Source organism: Martes martes (assembly GCF_963455335.1).
Source record: "Martes martes genome assembly, chromosome: 1".
NCBI classification, from domain to species: Eukaryota; Metazoa; Chordata; class Mammalia; order Carnivora; family Mustelidae; genus Martes; species Martes martes.
Window position 1 is genome coordinate 101,375,869 of NC_137888.1, and position 17,646 is coordinate 101,393,514.

The 17,646-nt window shown below is 40.9% G+C and overlaps 1 protein-coding gene across 3 annotated transcripts in view; it reads left to right on the forward strand.

Moving 5' to 3' along the window:
• Window positions 1-17,646, forward strand: part of USP13 (ubiquitin specific peptidase 13) — a 110,086-nt gene that overhangs the window by 20,014 nt on the left and 72,426 nt on the right. For all 3 annotated transcript variants that reach the window (XM_080800587.1, XM_080800588.1, XM_080800589.1), the window contains exons 2-3: window positions 3,596-3,721; window positions 10,615-10,675. In XM_080800587.1, coding sequence (XP_080656713.1) covers window positions 3,596-3,721; window positions 10,615-10,675 — 187 coding nt within the window. The remainder of the gene's footprint in view (window positions 1-3,595; window positions 3,722-10,614; window positions 10,676-17,646) is intronic.

A 17,646-nucleotide genomic window follows, 5' to 3' on the forward strand; every position in this document is an offset into this window, starting at 1 on the left:
AAAGACACTGGGCATTAAGAGAGAGGCTCACCCCAGTCTTTACACTCTAGTGCAGTTCCTGTTCTTCTTGTATGTACTTTGCTAGCATCATTACAAAACGCAAGATGTGATCCAGTTTCCGCAATTTTAGCACTGTATTTATACAAATAAAGTTCTGTCCGATTTCGTGACGGCACTGTTGGCCACGGAAAGGCAAGTGCTTTATGGTATTTCCCAGGACACTAATCTTAGTGGGGGGTGTGGCTGGTTAAATAGAGCATGAGGTTGAGGGTTTAGAAACTAAGAGTCAGCTCAGCTCTGATCCCAGGCTAGCAACCAAAGGAATTGGGAGAGAGAGACTTGTCAGCATGGTCTTGTCATCATTCGTGGAAGAAGCTGTTCAAAGCACATGGCATGGAATACTGCCTTTGGACGTGAAAGAGTCTTATAGGACCAATACGTAGACATTAAGATGGGAAGAGGGAAGAAAGCATGGATCACTAGACAGGAGTGTTTGTTTGTTCTGTATAGGGTAGCTTTCGAAGGGATTTGTGTCTCAGTGCGTCCTGAAGTTTTAGCACCGCTGACACGTTCTATGGTAGCACCTCCATCTCAGAGCTGCTGGTGGACATGGCTTCAGAAACCAGCCATGTGTGGGATGGAGGAGACCCCAGGATGTTTGTCATAGAATCCTTCCCTGTGTGGGGCTAAAGCATTTTCCTCTCAGGTTGTCAACTTTTTGACAGTATCAGGTGACTCCAGAAATTGCGAATGAATGATTGGGGTATATTAAATTTTTTATCAATTGCCCTAATAAGTCAAAAACTCTTGGTAATGAAATTAGCAAAGACTCTGTGACTGTTTTAGAGATTACTTTATAAACTCTTGCGTTTATAGCTATTCTGTATTTTTCTCCAGAAAAATGCTGTACTTGAACATTTTTCATCTTCCACTGGCTAATTCCTTCTCCTACTAGTTGCTTAATATATTTTTTTCTGATAGATTAGTATTTTTTGCCTCCAGCCAGTGTGGCTGTCAGACTCACTGTTTTCGTCCTTCTTATTTCCCCCAATTATACAATAATTGAGATAATAGGAGATACATGTGGCACACAGAACTGTAGCTTATAATAAATAATTGCTATTGTTTATGTAATGCTTTATAGGATGGAATGTAGCTCACCCCCTTTGAACTTAATGAAACCGGTTAGATGGGAATTATTGCTGCAGCCATGCTTATGAAGGAAAATACTGAAGCTCAGAGACTGAATGACAGCCTTTAGGCCACAGAGCGATTGGTGGCTGTTCAGGACCCTGGTTTCAAATCTTGTATTTTCCCCAGTATATCTTTTGGTTTGAATTCTTTTTGACTGAATTACATTTTTGACTGAATTACATTTTGTTGGAAGAGAATGGAAATGTTATTTTTTAAAATCCCAATATGTGGTGCTCAATTTAATGGGCTTAACGAATAACTGACCATTATAATGATGCCCAGTTTTTTAAGGGTTATGACTATACAAAAAGCATGTCTATTGAAAACTTCTGAAAGGATTTAATCTGTTGATGAAGTGAATATAATATGTTGCCTCTAGTTGAAAAACTTTTCTAGTTTTATTCAAATGATCTCATTCAAAGAGAAAAAGTTATCCAGAAGCACAGGCTAAATAATTCTGTCTTTTCTGAATGCTATTTTATAGTCAAGTTTTAAGATTTTATTTTATTTTTATTTTATTTTTATTTTTTTTTATTTGAAAGACAGAGATCACAAATAGGCAGAGAGGCAGGCAGAGAGAGAGAGAGGGAAGCAGGCTCCCTGCTGAGCAGAGAGCCCGATGCGGGACTTGATCTCAGAACCCTGAGATCATGACCTGAGCCGAAGGCAGAGGCCTAACCCACTGAGCCACCCAGGCGTCCCTATAGTCAAGTTTTAAAAATTTTATCTGCAAGATGGTTTTTGCCAGAGTATAAAATTGAAATTGATTTTGCCTATAAACCTGTATTCCAAGACCCTGGCTAAATTCATTGATTAGTTTTACTAGTTAGTAGTTTGTAGATTTTTAAGGATTTTCCGTATAGACTATAATGTTATCAACAAATTGAGACCATTTTACCTCTTTCTTTGTCATCTCTATGCTTTTTTCGTTTTCTTGCCTTATACAACGTATTTGCTCCAATAATAGGCGCATATCTGAACTAATGCTGCTGTAATATCCTCATTGTGATAAGACTCACTTATGTCTGGCTTATAAACCATAGATACAGTGTTGGAGAATTTTATTAGAAATTAAAAAAAGATGCAATCTTGAGTTATTGGAACTTAAAAATTATTTTTCATATATTTGTAGGAACATCAGTGTCTTTTTTGATATTGAATTTGTGTTCTACTGAAACGTAATGTAAGGAATTTTGATAGGTAATTGTTGGCAATTCTGATAGATCTTTTAAAAAATTGTTTTTTAAAATTATTTGGTGAAGTGAGACTGACAAGAGCTTAATAAAAATCCACTTTCATTGAGGAAAGGATGGCTGATTTTATAGTTTTTATTTATTTATTTAAATGAGGGGTGGGAAGGGAGGGGCAGAGGGGAGAATCTCATGTAGACTCTGCGCTGAGCCCAGAGTCCAATGTGCGGCTCTATCTCATGACCCAGAGATTATGACCTGAGGCAAAACCAAGAGTCACATGCTCAACCAACTGAGCCAGCCAGGTGCCCCAAGGATGGTTAATTTTGTAGGCAAAATTTACACACAAGCATATTAAACAAAGGGAGAAAAAGAGGAGAGACGAAATTGGGATAGAAACTCAAGCATCTAAAATGTGAACCATATCCTTGACTGTTCATTGTGCCAGGATGTCTGTAATTAAATAATATTTGAAATGTGGCCTAGAAGGATAAAAAGAGAAATGGCTTTAGTTTAACTGACACTTTCAAGCCTTGTGAACTTGGGCAAGTAACTTACTTACCCTTAGTTCTTTTTTTAAACTGTAAAATGGAAATGATAATATTGTCAGAATCTGAAATAATGTATGAGAAGCACCTGGCACACATTAGCATGCAAAAATACGTAGCTAGGATTACGATAGGACTCCATCCTTTATAATTTACTCATTAAGTTATTATTGGCTTATTAAATTGTCCTAGTTGATTAATGGTACCGTCAAATATCATGTGTCACCGAAGGAGGGGAAGAATATCTTTGAATCGAATTGTCCTGGTAAAAGAGTATAGAACTTTCTGTTCCTGGAGACTTGCATTGACCAGTGAAGAAGAATGATTGCCATGCTGGTAGCTGGATCAATTGCCAAGCTTCTCCTTCCCTTATTGTCCTTTATACCAGTTTGGAGAGTCAGACAAGCATGTTTATTTCCCAGGGCCTCTGAGGCTCTCCTGAGGGGGAGACTGTGTGCCGCTGTCCGGGAGCACCTGGAACTTGGGGTTGGGACGGGAACTCCTGCTGTGGGTGGAGGGTCATCACTGGGGACTATGACGGCCAGGTGGCCTTTTTCTGGGTCTTGTCTTCACCATTCACCCTTCTTCTCTTTACCTTTTTCGTATCTAAACGACTTGACAAGGTATCTTTGGTTAATTTTGTCTCCTGTCTCTTTCTCCTAGAATTCTGAAGGTGGACTCTATGTATGCATGAATACATTTTTGGCCTTTGGAAGGGAACATGTTGAAAGACATTTTCGAAAAACTGGACAGAGTGTATACATGCACCTGAAAAGACACGTGCGAGAGGTGAGAACTGGCCTTGGTATCTTTCCCGGAATGCTGTTGTGCGGTTCGTTATCACCTGGAGGGTTTTCTCTGCCCACATGATTTCTAATGCCCTTTGGTGATGGGAAACAGAAGCATGACCCTTGGCAGAAATTCATAGATTTCCCCCAAACTCTACCTTACCCGGTTTAATTTTTCTCTTCCTCTGAATTTCTCATTAGTGTTAACCAGACATGAGTCAACTGAAGGAAAAAAAATTAAGTAAAAAATACAAACAAATACACAAAATGATTTCAGAAATCTCCAAATCAGAAATAAAAAAAAAAATTTGGATATTTTTGCTTCAGACTTCTTATTTATCATATATTTCTTTTGAGCAAGAGAAAGTGCTTTCCTGGAAGCTCAAGTCCCTTTTGATTCCCTCCCGAGTAGTAACCATGGCTGCAAATTTGTTCTCATTCCTATGTACATCATTATATTTTATTTATGTACGGATAGTCACGAACAATATGTGGAAGGACTTTATGTGTTTTTAAGGTGTAGATAAAGACTATCATGCTGTTACATATAATTCTGTGTAGAGCGTTCCCTTTTCAGATTGTTCTTGAAAGCTGTTCATGTTCCAGTGCGTCAGAACATACTTAATTCATTTTATGGTTTGTTTGTTATTCCCTCTTATGAGTGTCTTGTCATTTATTATCCTGCTGTCCTACAGATGAACATTTAGACTGTTCCCTTTTTTTTTTTTTTTTGCTTCTACAAGTGATGCAACCATTAACTATTTGAAAGTGGTAATGCTGGCGTGTGGGTGTGCTTATCTTCGTTTTGGTGAGGTATTGCCAAAAATCCCAATGTGGTTGCCCCAATTTATACTCCTATCTGCACTGATGACCAATTCCTGTTTTCTCACATCGTCACAAACACTTGGTCAGACTTTTGATATTTGCCAATCTAATGGTTGCAAAGTGGCATGTAAATAATTGGCATTTTCTTCCTCAAGGGTCAAACATCTTCATATATGTCTACTGGCCATCCTGGTTTTCTCTTCTCTGATTTTTTTCCTTATGGTCTGTTGCTTTATTTTTTGTTTCATTTATGAATGATTGTTTATAGAAGTTTTGAATCTGATGTTAGATTTATTAAACTTTTCCCTTATGAATTGTGCCTTTTGTATCTTATCTGTGAAGTTGTTTCCCAACTCAAGGTCATAATTATACTTCTTTTAATACTTTTGTTTTTGAAGTGCACGTGTGTTTGCATGAGCATATGTGTCTTTTGACATTTTTGGACTTTAATCCACCTATAGTTTATTGTTGTTTTTGTATGAAGTATGGGAATCTGTTTTTTATTTTCCTTGATGGTAACCAGTTGTCCTGCTCTTACTAGAGTAGTGCAGTCTTTCTCAATGACTTATAGCACCCTCTTTTTTTACATTTTAACTGGGCATTCATACTTGGGTCTGTTCTGGGGCTCTTGGTTCTTTTCTGTTGATCTTATTTTGCTGTCTCTGCACTGGTGCAGCAGGCCTGGGTATCTGGTAGCGCAAGCACTTTTACCAGAACTTTTCTGGGTTTAGACATTTGTTTTTCTATGTAGATTTTAGAATCAGTTCAACTAGTATAAAAATTCCTGTTGAGATTTTGAGGATATCACAGTGAATTTGGAGATTACTCTATAATCCACAGCAGCGGGTAAACTCCACGAGGGCAGGGATTTTTGTCTGTTGTGTTCAGTTCCATGTCTTCAGCCTTTAACAATCCCAGGACATAGTAGGTGTTTCAGAAATATTTATTGAATGTGAGTATTCAAAATGACATACCTCTTTGTTTATTCAGTTCTCTTTTGTCTCCTTCCATACTGTTTTGTAATTTTCAATAAAAGAGCTTTTATTTTGTGAGTTTTTTTTTTAGGTTATCTGTAAATTTGGTAACTATCGTTACTGCTAATTTTTACTTCTTCATGTATTTTAATTGGTTATTGGTGATGTTTGGGGATGTTATTAAAATTCAGATATTGATTTTTATAGTTAGCAATACTATTCAGTTTTCATTCACTTCAGTCCTAATAGTCTGTAGACTGTGTTGGAACTTCTAAATAGTAAATGCTGATTTGAAGTTCATCTGATCATTCGCCTTAGCCTACCTAATATGTTCTCTGTTTAAGTTCCAGACAAAGGAGAGATCCCCAAATTGGACAGTGGGCAGAGTAGGAGGAAGAGGAGGAAGAAAGGCCAGGAGGTCAGATAAACCATCAACTTAATGATGAGCTTTAAAATAATCTAATGTTGGCCTGATAGTATATGATTTACGTTCACTGCTCTCGTTATGTGGGACCTAGCAATTCTTATGAGGTACGCTTTGTCCCGGACAATATGTCTTAGTGTAAAATGATGAAGTTTTAGGAAACTGGGGGTTGGGGGGTAGGGAAATGAAACCAAGGCCCAGAGTCTTAAGATAACTTGATCCCAAAGCTAGTGGTAGAATTGCAGAAGGCTGGTAATCTTTTGCAGTTAGCTCTGCCTCTGAAATTTTCAGCTAAATATTTTGCTCTGTGACCACAGCCCTCTCTCAGTTTAGCTCTCATTTACTCTGATTTCACTCTTGTTTTCCCTCCGTGTAGTCTGCAGGCCTGTGACTGGTCCAGGTGGCCACTCCCCCTGTTTGTTGGGACTGCTTCTCGGGGCTTAAAATGTACTGTTACAACTGCTGCCCTCAAGGGACCCTTATCCCCTTGTCTTGCCTCCTTAACTGTCCCCAGAGCTCTGGTTAGTCATGCTTTCAGTCTTATCCTGGCTTCTGGGTGCACATTATGAGCAATCCTGCACCACCTTGGTCTGGGCTATGTCAGACTCCTGGCCTCCCCCTCCCGCTGGGCTGACTCACTGCCCAGCAAACCTGGCCTGTAGCTTCTTCCACTCCAGACTCCAGATGTCATCAGGGCCTCCCTCATCATCCTCAGAGAACGATTTGACTTGTACAGTCCCTGAGGAAACAGGGACCTTGGACAGGAACTTCCTGAACTTCTCTCTTGCCTCCTGGGAACTCCTTGCCTCTGGTTTCCACATTCCAGCAGAAAGCTATGTTCTCTCTGTCCTCACAGCTCTGTTTCCCCCCGAGAGACTTGCTTCTTCCTTAATTCCCTTTTCTTCAACATCTCCCTCTTCTGGCTTTTTTCTCCCACCTTAAAAAAGAACACACCACAAAACGGTCCCTGTAATTTGTGTCCTCCTTTGGTCATCCCATCCCTCCGTTAAAGTGTCTTTAACAGCTTTCCTGTTCCCTTGCTGGAAGTTCAGCATTGCCATCGGGTAAGTCTTCCTGCTAAACCAGCTGGAACTCCTGGGGCTGTAGTGACCACGCATTGTCACTCTTGGTGGATACGTTTCAACCCTGATTTTACTTGACTTTTTGAGTATTTGAACTTGTTTCCATCTTGGAACTGCTCTTCTGCTTTCTTTGGCACCATTCTTTCCTGGCTTCCTCCTGTTTTTCAGGCTGCCTTTTCTGACTTTGTCTCACTAGCATCTCTTCATTCATTCACTCATTAAGTAGTGCACTTCCTAGGGTGCCTTTTTTTTTTTTTTTAAGATTTTATTTATTTATTTGACAGACAGAGATCACAAGTAGGCAGAGAGGCAGGCAGAGAGAGGAAAGGAAGCAGGCTCCCCGCTGAGCAGAGAACCCGATTCGGGGCTCAACCCCAGGACTCTGGGATCATGACCTGAGCCGAAGGCAGAGGCTTTAACTCACTGAGCCACCCAGGCGCCCCCCTAGAGTGCCTTTTGACCATCTTTCTCTGGAGCTGCTTCTCCTCATCAGTGTTGTCCATTGCCTTGTTTAATCACTGTCTCTGAACTGATGACTTCCTAATCAGTGTCTCTCCAGAGCCAAAGACCTGACCATCTGACTGATGTGGCTTCTCCTACTAATACCTCATAGGTACTTCAAGCTCAGTGTGCTCACACTCAATGAATAATCCTCTTTCCCAGAGTTGTCCTTCGTCTTGAACTCTAGAGACATGGAAATTGTTTGGATTCTTCTTTCATTCCATGGCTGCTTGGTGACCCAAGTCTAGTTATTTGGACCTCCCAAATGGCTCTGAAGTCCATCCTGTCCTCTCCATCCTGCTGTTTTTGCCTAAAAGCTCATTATCCCTTAAAGGGACTAATGCTTTTGCTTCCTGACTAGTCTTTCCTTCAAACTTGCCGCCTTCCTTCCCACCTAATGTGCACCCAGAGTGATGTTTTCAAATGCACATGTCTGTGTATCTGTGGGACTCAGAAGCTTAAATTTCTGGTATCTCCCTTTGTTGCAGGATGAAGACTTTTGTGTGTGTGTGTGTGGGGGGGGGGGTTATAAGGCCTTCCATAATCTGGCCCCTTCTAGCCTTTCTGACTCTACTTTTACTCTACCAGCTTTGTGCTTTAGATATATCAAACCACCTCTTCCTGAAATATACTATGATCCATACCTTTGTACATGCTGTTCATTTTTTCCTCTCTGGGATGTCTGATTCCTCTCATACCTGTTGTTATCTCTGTGATCAGCATATCCATCTGTCTATCCATCATCTATCTATCCATCCATCATCCATCCATCCATCCATCCATCCATTTATCCTTCCATTTATCTGCCTATCCCTCCCTCCTTCCCTCCCTCCCTTCTTTCCTTCCTTCCTTAACTTCCTTCCTCCATTAATCATTCATCCATCCATCCATCATCCAGCCATCCATTGAACAAATATTTGCTAAGCAGCTGCTAAATGCCAAACATGCTGCCCTTCTTACCTGCCCACAATTTCCACCTCTGGAAATGTCATTTCCTCCTTATGATCCTGCCTTTTTCACATATCTCTTAATACTCACCAGAATCTATTGTGCTATTTGTTTGCATAAATGTTCCCCTACTTTGCTGGTGGAGCTCTCAAGGGATGGACCATCTCTTCATTCACTTTGCAGTCGCAGGGGGCTCACAGAGCCTGACCCATGGGCACAGTCATGGTTGATGACTGAGAAGTTCCCGTTTCTCAAACCCTGTTGATTTCTAGTGGAGACTGAGGCAGGCACGGAGGTGATGGTCTTTGGAAGGAAAACCTAGTGGGTTTTTTTGTTTTTGTTTCTCCTGAAAGAAGGTAGGTCTAATCCACGTCTAAGGTGTGGACGGCAGGATCAGGGAGAGCCTCGTGTTCTAACAGGTGCTCAGGCAGCCCTTGTCCTTCTTCCTCCCTCCACCATCCTGCAGGAGTGGAGGAGACAGTGAGGTCGGGACGATTAAAAGCTGCCATAAATGTTGGTAGAGAGATTCCAAGTGACCTCCAGGGTTGCTAAATGTGCCTTTGGTACAGGGTTTCTTTCATCCCTTTTTTGAGGCAGGCATGTGGTGGGGAGAGGAAGAGCGTCTCGGAGACCTTGGAGGAGAGGGATTCCAAGAGAGGGGCATGAATTTGGCATGAGTATTTGGAGAGACAGGTTTTTGAGCTAAAGTGTTCAATCATTTTCACATGCTTAAGATGTGAACTATAAACTTATAGTAGAAGCTGTAAAAACTTAATGTGAGAATCACAAAGATGAGTCAGCCTTCAATGCCAAATAATAAAATGTGGCAAAGGAGACTTAAGACTGATAAGGGAACAGACTAAAGCAGTAGTAAGGCCTTGATGCTGCCAAAACTTGTGGCTACTTGGAAAGATGCCGGCCTTTGACCCTCACACCATGGTGTGCTGGAAATGTATTCTTTTCTAATAACTGAGAAGACAAACAAGGTGGAAATAAGATTTTGGCCATTTGAAACAAAAAAAATTTTTTTAAAATTTTATTTATTTGAGAGAGAGAGAGTGCATGATCCGGGGGGAGGGGCAGAGGGAGAAGGAGAAGCAGCTTTCTTCCGAGCGGGGAGCTCGACTCAGGGCTTGAACCCAGGACCCTCGGACCATGCCCTGAGCTGAAGGCAGACGCTTAACTGACTGAGCCACCCAGGCGCCCAAAACAAAAATTTTTATAATCGGATTTGAGGGTAAAATTTTGTGTGTGTCAGAAGGGTAATGAATGATTTCTTTAGCTTAACCACTTGATTGGCATTTATTTTATTGCTGCCAGGGACTTCCACCAGAGGTAGAAAATACACGAAGCCTCGGATGGCAGCTAGCCATTAGCTGGTGCTCCAGAAATGTTCAAGGAGGTTAGACTGAGATTTATTTATTTATTTATTTATTTATTTAAAGATTTTATTCATTTATCTGACAGAGATCACAAGTAGGCAGAGATCACAAGTAGGCAGGCAGAGAGAGAGGAGGAAGCAGGCTCCCTGTCGAGGAGAAAGCCCGATGCGGGGCTCGATCCCAGCACCCTGAGATCATGACCTGAGCCGAAGGCAGAGGCTTTAACCCACTGAGCCACCCAGGCGCCCCTAGACTGAGATTTAATATGACCAGACTATCAGTGACTGCTTATCAGAATTTATTAGCTCTTTCAACAGTGATTGTTGTGCATGCCCAGGACCAAGCACAGGGACCTAATGGGTAGCAGGGGAATAAGAGAAGAAGAGCCTTCCTTCCAGGAGCCAATGTGATCTCTCCAGCATAGTTCCAGCATTGGGCATGGACTCCAGTCTCTTGGAAGCATGTGCCAATTGGAAGTTGAAATGTCTAGTTCACCTTGATCCCTGGTTCCATTTCCTTTTCCAGAGGTGCTGTCTTGATAACTTGGTGAAAATAATCAGGTAGAACAATAGCATTGCCCTTCACCTGCCTCCAGTGACCTGGTGAAGTTCTGGTTTATTCTGGAATGTGTAGTCCAGGTTGAGAATTTCCTCTTGGCCTTTTGTAAAATCCGAGAACCTGTGAGATGTACTCCCCCACCCCTTCCCCATTGTCTATTCTATAGGCTGTATTTTAACAATCTCTTGTTTTCTTTTCAGAAGGTAAGAGGGGCATCTGGTGGAGCATTACCAAAAAGGAGGAATTCCAAGATTTTTTTAGGTAATGTAAATAGTTATCAATAGTGTGCCCAGATTTTGTGTGTGTGTGTGTGTGTATGCATGTGCTTGTTTGATTTGGAATAATAGTTATTTATTGCTCTACAATTTAATGATAAGAGGAAACCATTTACCTTGTGATGACCTGCCTCAGTTTTGTGTTTACCTAGTGGCGAAGGATGCTTCTAGCACTCTTAGAGTTGGGTTTAGTGTTCTAAAGCAATTATACTTACAGTGACTGGAGAGTAATTATGATTCTGCTTCTGCTCTCTTTTTTCACTGCCTTGAAAGTAGAGACTTTTTTTTTTAATATTAGCTCAACTACAGACTTTATTCAGATTTCACCATTTTCCCCCCACTAATGTCCTTTTTTAAGGATCCCATGTTGTATTTAGTTGTCATTTTTAAAAATCGTATCTAATCTTTGATAGTTCCTCAGTGTTTTTTTTTTTTTTGTCTTTAATAATTGTGACATTCTTCAAGATTACTGGCTAGTTATTCTGTAGAAAGTTCCTCAATTCGGATTTGTCTGATGTGTCCTCCAAAGTCTGAGGTAATGCATTTTTGGCAGGAACACCACAGAGGTGATGTGCCCTCCTCAGTACGTGATGTTGGGGGTCATGTAATGCTGAGATGTCTTCCTCTTGGTGTGTAACCTTGATCCCTTGTTGAGGTGATTTCAGCTGGGTTTCTCCACTGTGATGATACAGTGTAACTAATAAATACTTTGGGAGTAATACTTTGAGACTATGCTAGTATCTTGTTTCTCCTCCAAGTTTTGCACATGACTTATATCATCCGTCCATGGATCTTGCCTGCAGCAGTGATTACTGTGGTGTGTGCCTCACAGTGATTTTCTTCCCCCTCATTCAGAAAAGCCAGTTTTGTTCATGCAAATGAGTACCAGTTTCTGTACCATGTCATCATGCTCATTTTTCATATTAAACTTCTGACATGCTTTTGCCAGGAGAAAAAGGGACTTGATAATTTTAGACCAAGTAAGTTTATATTTCTAAATGCCTAGGATTATTGTTTGAAAGAAATTTCAAAATCATTTGCATGTTATGATTTTGTTTTGGTAAAAAAAATTATGCACACGATATATGTGTGTATGTGTATGTTTGTATGTATGTGTGTGCATGTATGTGTGTGTTTATATGTACATGTGTGGGTATATACACACATGGATACATATATAACTGAGAGTCCAGAAGAGTCTGGCAAAATATATTGCAGATTGTCGATATGATAACTCTTTCCTAGTGGCAGGATTGAGGTGATTTTTATTTTCTTCTTTTTGCTTGTCTGATGTTTTTAAAAAATTATTTATTTATTTTTAAAAAGATTTTATTTATTTATTTGACAGAGAGAGAGAGATCACAAGTAGGCAGAGAGGCAGGCAGAGAGAGAGGGGAAGCAGTCTCCCCACAGAGCAGAGAGGCCCATGCGGGGTTTGATCCCAGGACCCTGAGACCATGATCTGAGCTGAAGACAGAGGCTTAACTCACTGAGTCACCCAGGCGCCCCATGCTTATCTGGTGTTTAAATTTTTTTGTAACAAACATATGTTACTGTTGTAATGAAAAGACACATTAATTATTTGAAAAGTGAAGCCATTGGAAACAGTCAAGGAGCTGAGTGTCCTTCCTGCTCTGATCCTCCATTTTTCTACACCGGGCTTATGTTTGCTGTATTCTGTCCTGATTTTCAGTCCTGGTTTTCTTTATGAGGCTTATTTGTAGCTGGTTTTTCTACCCTGGCCAATCTTTCCCACCTCTCTGTGGTCTTTCAACCACAACCTAAATCAACCAACCAAACCCAAACCAGCTCATAATGGACCTCAAAGCTGAAATGACTGGGTGCATTCTGATGCTTTAGTTATTAGTCTTGGGCTCCCTTCTACTGATAAAGATGATGCGACTTCTGAATTCGGTGGCATTTTTGAAGGTGGAAATAGTTAAACATTTTGAATTACTGTTGCTATTTTCCATTATTTTCTTTGGCTGAACGGAGAAGTCAGCTGCCCCCCTGCCCTTTAACCTTTGTGTCTTTTGCTTGAAAGACCTTGCGGTTTGATTTCTCTAGTGATCATTTTGGTGGTATAGGGTATGGTAAAGTAACTATTTTAAGAATTAATCCAAAAGCGAACACTGAGGTTTTGTGCTTCATACTGTGTGGACCTCTTCCACTGCTTCTTGGGAATGCTAACCTACCATTCCATTTCAGCGGGTCTGTTTCTGCAGGCTGCTGTCTGTGTTCACTCAGCGTTCCATATCTTAGAAAACCACAGAATATACTGAAAAGTCACAGTCCAGCAAATAGATTCTAATTGGATTCCACCGTTTTTTTTTTTTTTTTTTAAACTTTAAATGTAAACGTCATTGGCACTTTGGGGCTTGCCTCAGGTCCTGTTTCTCTCTAATGTTTGTTTACCCAGAATCGTCACAAATTGATGTTGGCTGTTTCATCCCACTAAGAATTTGGTTTTGCAAGCCCAGATTTACAGTTGCCTTGATAAGATGCTTCATGGCCCTTGGAGCAGTCACTTTTCTCTTGTTACACTGATCACGGCTGTTTTCAAGCTGATGTGGCTGGTGCATTTAAGTGAAGGACCATATTAGGGTTAGATATGGCTTATGTAACAGAAAACTTAAAATATTGGTGACTTTAAATAAAGGAGTTGTTTATTTCTCTCTCGTGTAGAGGATATCGGGAAGCAGCAAGTCCGGGCTGATGTGATTGGCCTCATGTTCATCAGGATCTAGACTCTTCCCCTATCTCTGCTTCACCCTCCATCCTGCCCTGTGATTCTAACCTCATGGCCACTACAAGGTCCAAATGCCTTCTGGAACTCCTGCCATTACATCCCTATCCCAGAAAGAGCAAAGAGGAAGGGGGGAAGGACAAAAAAAAATCTCTCTTCTCCCTGTGGAGTCATCAGCTTCCTTTCGTCAGTCTTCTCTCAGATCCTTAAACAACACCTCAATTTACACCTCTCTGGTCAGGAGTTGGTCATGTGGCCATACCACGTGCTGCGCAGGTAACTGGAAGGTACATTCAGTTTACTAACTGGCTTCATGGAGTAAAGTCTGTTTGAAGAAGAAGGGGAGAGTGGCTACTGGGAGGCAGCTAGTAGCCTCTACCACATACTTTTTCACTAGAAGGGACATTGGGGTTGTCTCTTCTTGGAGAGGAAGAGAACTCAGAACTCTCTTGCAGTCTCTTTGTTTCTTTGACTAGAAAGAGTTTTTTTATTGCTATTGAAAGGTCATCATGATGCCTGTCTTCCCCTCACAAAATAGATGTATTTGATTAATGCTTTCTCTTGGATAGAAACTTCTTTTTCTCTAGTCACTTCATGATTTCGTGACCAATATATTTTTCACGGGCTCAACAGTGACATTGAGCCCATTGAATCATTCAATTATGACCTTCAATATTGATTATATAAGGGAAACTGAGACCATTAGATGGTGCTGAATGGCTTATCCAAGTCTCTGAATCACCATCTTGCCCCTCAGCATTCAAGTCACTCTTCCCGATTACCCTGATGTGCATTCAGGTAAAGTCACAGTTAAGGATCTTTCCCTCAGCTCTAGCTCTTGCTGGTGTGTGTGTGTGTTTAAATAAACAATGACCATTACTAATTTTTGAATCACTTAAATTTTATACTTTTTATACTTAGGATATAAAAAACATTTTTAGAACAATGTTTTCTGGACAAAACTTAAAATTGAAGTTATAAGGGGCTCTATAATGAAAAGAAAGCCTTTGCCACTTCTCTGTCTCCTAGCTTACTTGGTTACTCTCCCCAGAGACAAATATTATTTTCTATTTGCACATTCTTATATATCTTGTATATTCTTCCAGCAATAGTATAGATATATATCATGCTTTTAGACTGTTTTCCTGGAGGCAGTTGGGAACCATTAACACTTAGTTTTCAAACTGTGCCCTGAGGCACCCGAGGGTGCTACAGTGAACTCACAGGTGCAACACGGGTATTTGAACACTTCAAGGGAAGACCAGTGATGCTGGAACATTGCATGAACTATTAGCATGGTGTAGTTTTACTATTGGAGTACCTTAAATTCCTTTCAGTGACTTCACCTCTGTGGAGCTGTTTTTTTTGGTGGTTTCTATGGTAAAAGGCAAGTACCATGTGAAAAATAAATGTGGAACAGGAAATGAGGGAAGCTGTGTTCCATTTGATTCAGAAAGAAGTTGTGCCGAGCCCAATAGGGGCACACATCCTGTTAGCAAGGGATTATGGTGAATTATGAGTGAAGTAATACATTTCTGCCTTTCCATTTATGTATATTATTTTTTCAAATGGTTACTAAGTCATCAGAACATTAATACTTACTAAGTTGTTTGGACCCAACTACTAAATAAATAGAACCATTGGGCAGTTCTTTTGGCTTAGGGCTGCTGTGCACTGAGAAAGTGGGTAGCTCTGTGTCGATGTTTTTAAACTGAGAGGGACACTGTTAGCTTGTCTTTTAAATGATAACTTACAACAATAGGGGAGATTGTGGACTCAACTACTATAAAACTTAACTGTTTTATGAGATGGAAGGAGAGTAGGAGGAATATAAGGGAGTCCAGGATCTTCAAAGAAATACCCCAGGACTTATGAGGTGGTTCTGGCCTAATCTCACATATTTTTTACAGTCAAGCTACAAGTGTGTATAGATGTGTAAATACCTTCTAAAGCATTCAGTGCAGATCTTCAGTATGTCATTAAAACAGTGTTTAAATAGTCACATTTTTATTGACTTCCCCACCTTCCTACCAACTTTCAGAAATAGGAGTAAAGGAGTCAAGTTTTTTTTTGTCTGAAGTCTGGGACATTGAAGAACTACTTCTAAATCTCAGAGAGCTTAAATTTCCACTTTTTTGTTTTTAGCCCAAGCATTCATACTTGGTGAGAAAGAGGTTAAAAAGAGAGCATTTGTGGAAAGTTCGTGGAATGGGCCTGTTCAGGAAACTCAGCTGTATCTATAATGGCCAGAAGGTTCTAGTAAACTCCATTTTGCCCCTTGCTTCTGAAGTAGTTCCCAGAACAGGGTCTGTGTTCAAGGAGGTTCCCCCTGTACCTTCTTGTGAGGGTGAATGGTTGGTCAGATTTCACAGCACTAGATCAGCGAGACTTCTCACCTCGAGCACACACATTCATCAGTCTGGTCAGGTAGGGAGGACTCTGAGCTGGGTGTTGGAGTTTTGGTTTGATTTAAGGATCTTTTCTTCCGTGGTGCTGCTTCACAGCTTAGGCAAGTCACTTCTTGGAAATGGCTGAGGTCCCAGCCACTTCTCCCAGGGATCGGAGATCATTGAAGTGGAATTGGGAAGAGATATTAAGAACATTTTTTTTTTTAAATTTAGAAAAAGAGTCCGCTCATGTATTGCCAGTTAATAACCATAGTGGAAGGTAGTTGCTGGGAGAAGTCGGGGGTCCTAGTCCTACTGGTCCCTAGGGTATAATTTCTCTGTAGGTTTCTCAACTAGATACTGTTGGGGTAGTAAGACTCTAATTAGGGAACTTTGGAATTTAGGATTAGAAATCTTAGATTTGTCCCTTAAAACCAGAGTTTAGGTTACTTCTGCTGACTTCTCCTTAATTTGGATAAAGATGTTTGGGAAAGGTCATGGTCCCCTTCTGTCCCATAGAATTAAAAATAAAAAGAAAAGCAACTACAGACAAAACGTGAAGAAGCCCAATGAAGTCCTGCTTTTTTGCACAATAGCAGTTGTGCCTGCTTCTAAGCACAGACCTGTTACCAACTAAAAAACCCCCAAACCCACAACTACCCTTCTGAGGCTCCTGCTTTGCTGTTGTCCTTAACATATTGGGGTATTTAAACTTCTTGGAGTCTCCTTTCATAGACGTTTAGTGCACGTGTGGTGTGGGCTGGGTACTGTGCAGGGGCTGGGCATATATGCAAGGTGAATAAGAAGCATCTCCTGCTCTGACAGCTCACAGTCTCAAAGCCTTGGAAGCTCACGTGTTCTCCATACTGAGGTCACAGAGGAGGAGCCCCACGTGGTACATGCTCTTCCTGGGATGAGCCAAAGGGAGGGGAAGGCACTTTTGATTATGTTGGTTGTCAGGAGCCTAGAGAAGGTGGTGATAGTGACGGTGGTGGGTGCTCTCTGTGGAGCCCCTAATACATGCCAGATCCTGTACTAGATGCCTTAAAACCTTAACTTGTTTGGGGCGCCTGGGTGGCTCAGTGGGTTAAGCCTCTGCCTTCGGCTCAGGTCATGGTCCCAGGGTCCTGGGATTGAGCCCTGCGTTGGGCTCTCTGCTCAGCGGGGAGCCTGCTTCCCCCTCCCCCTCTACCTGCCTTTCTGCCTACTTGTGATCTCTCTCTCTCTCTCTCTCTCTCTCTGTTAAAGAAATAAAATATTAAAAAAAAAAAACCCAAAACCTTAACTTGTTTAATGCTCTCAGCAATCTTTTGGGCACAGACAGCATTATTCATAGCTTACTCTTTTGGAAAACGAACTCGCCCCACGGTAACATAGCAAATGACAGAGCAGGATTTTTTTAGACTTAGTGTATCATTGTGTTTGTCCAGGTAAGATCTGACTTAGTATTAAGTGAGTGTGTTTTCTGTGGACAAGAGACACTTAGATAATATGTAATATGAGCTGAATCTGTACACAGAAACAAAAGAGTTGTACTTCCATCCCTTAAAATTGTTATAAAAGGTATAATAAAGATTTAAGAATAGAAAAATGCTCACCCACTCACTGTTTTCATTTGTTTGGATTTCCTTCTGTTTCTCATCTATGAGCATAAATTTTACAAAGTTGTCTTTTTTTAAAAATAGATTTTATTTATTTATTTGACAGAGAGAGACAGTGAGAGAGGGAACACAAGCCGGAGGAGTAGGAGAGGGGGAAGCAGGCTTCCTGCTGAGCAGAGAGCCCGATGCGGGGCTCGATTCCAGGACTCTGGGGTCATGACCT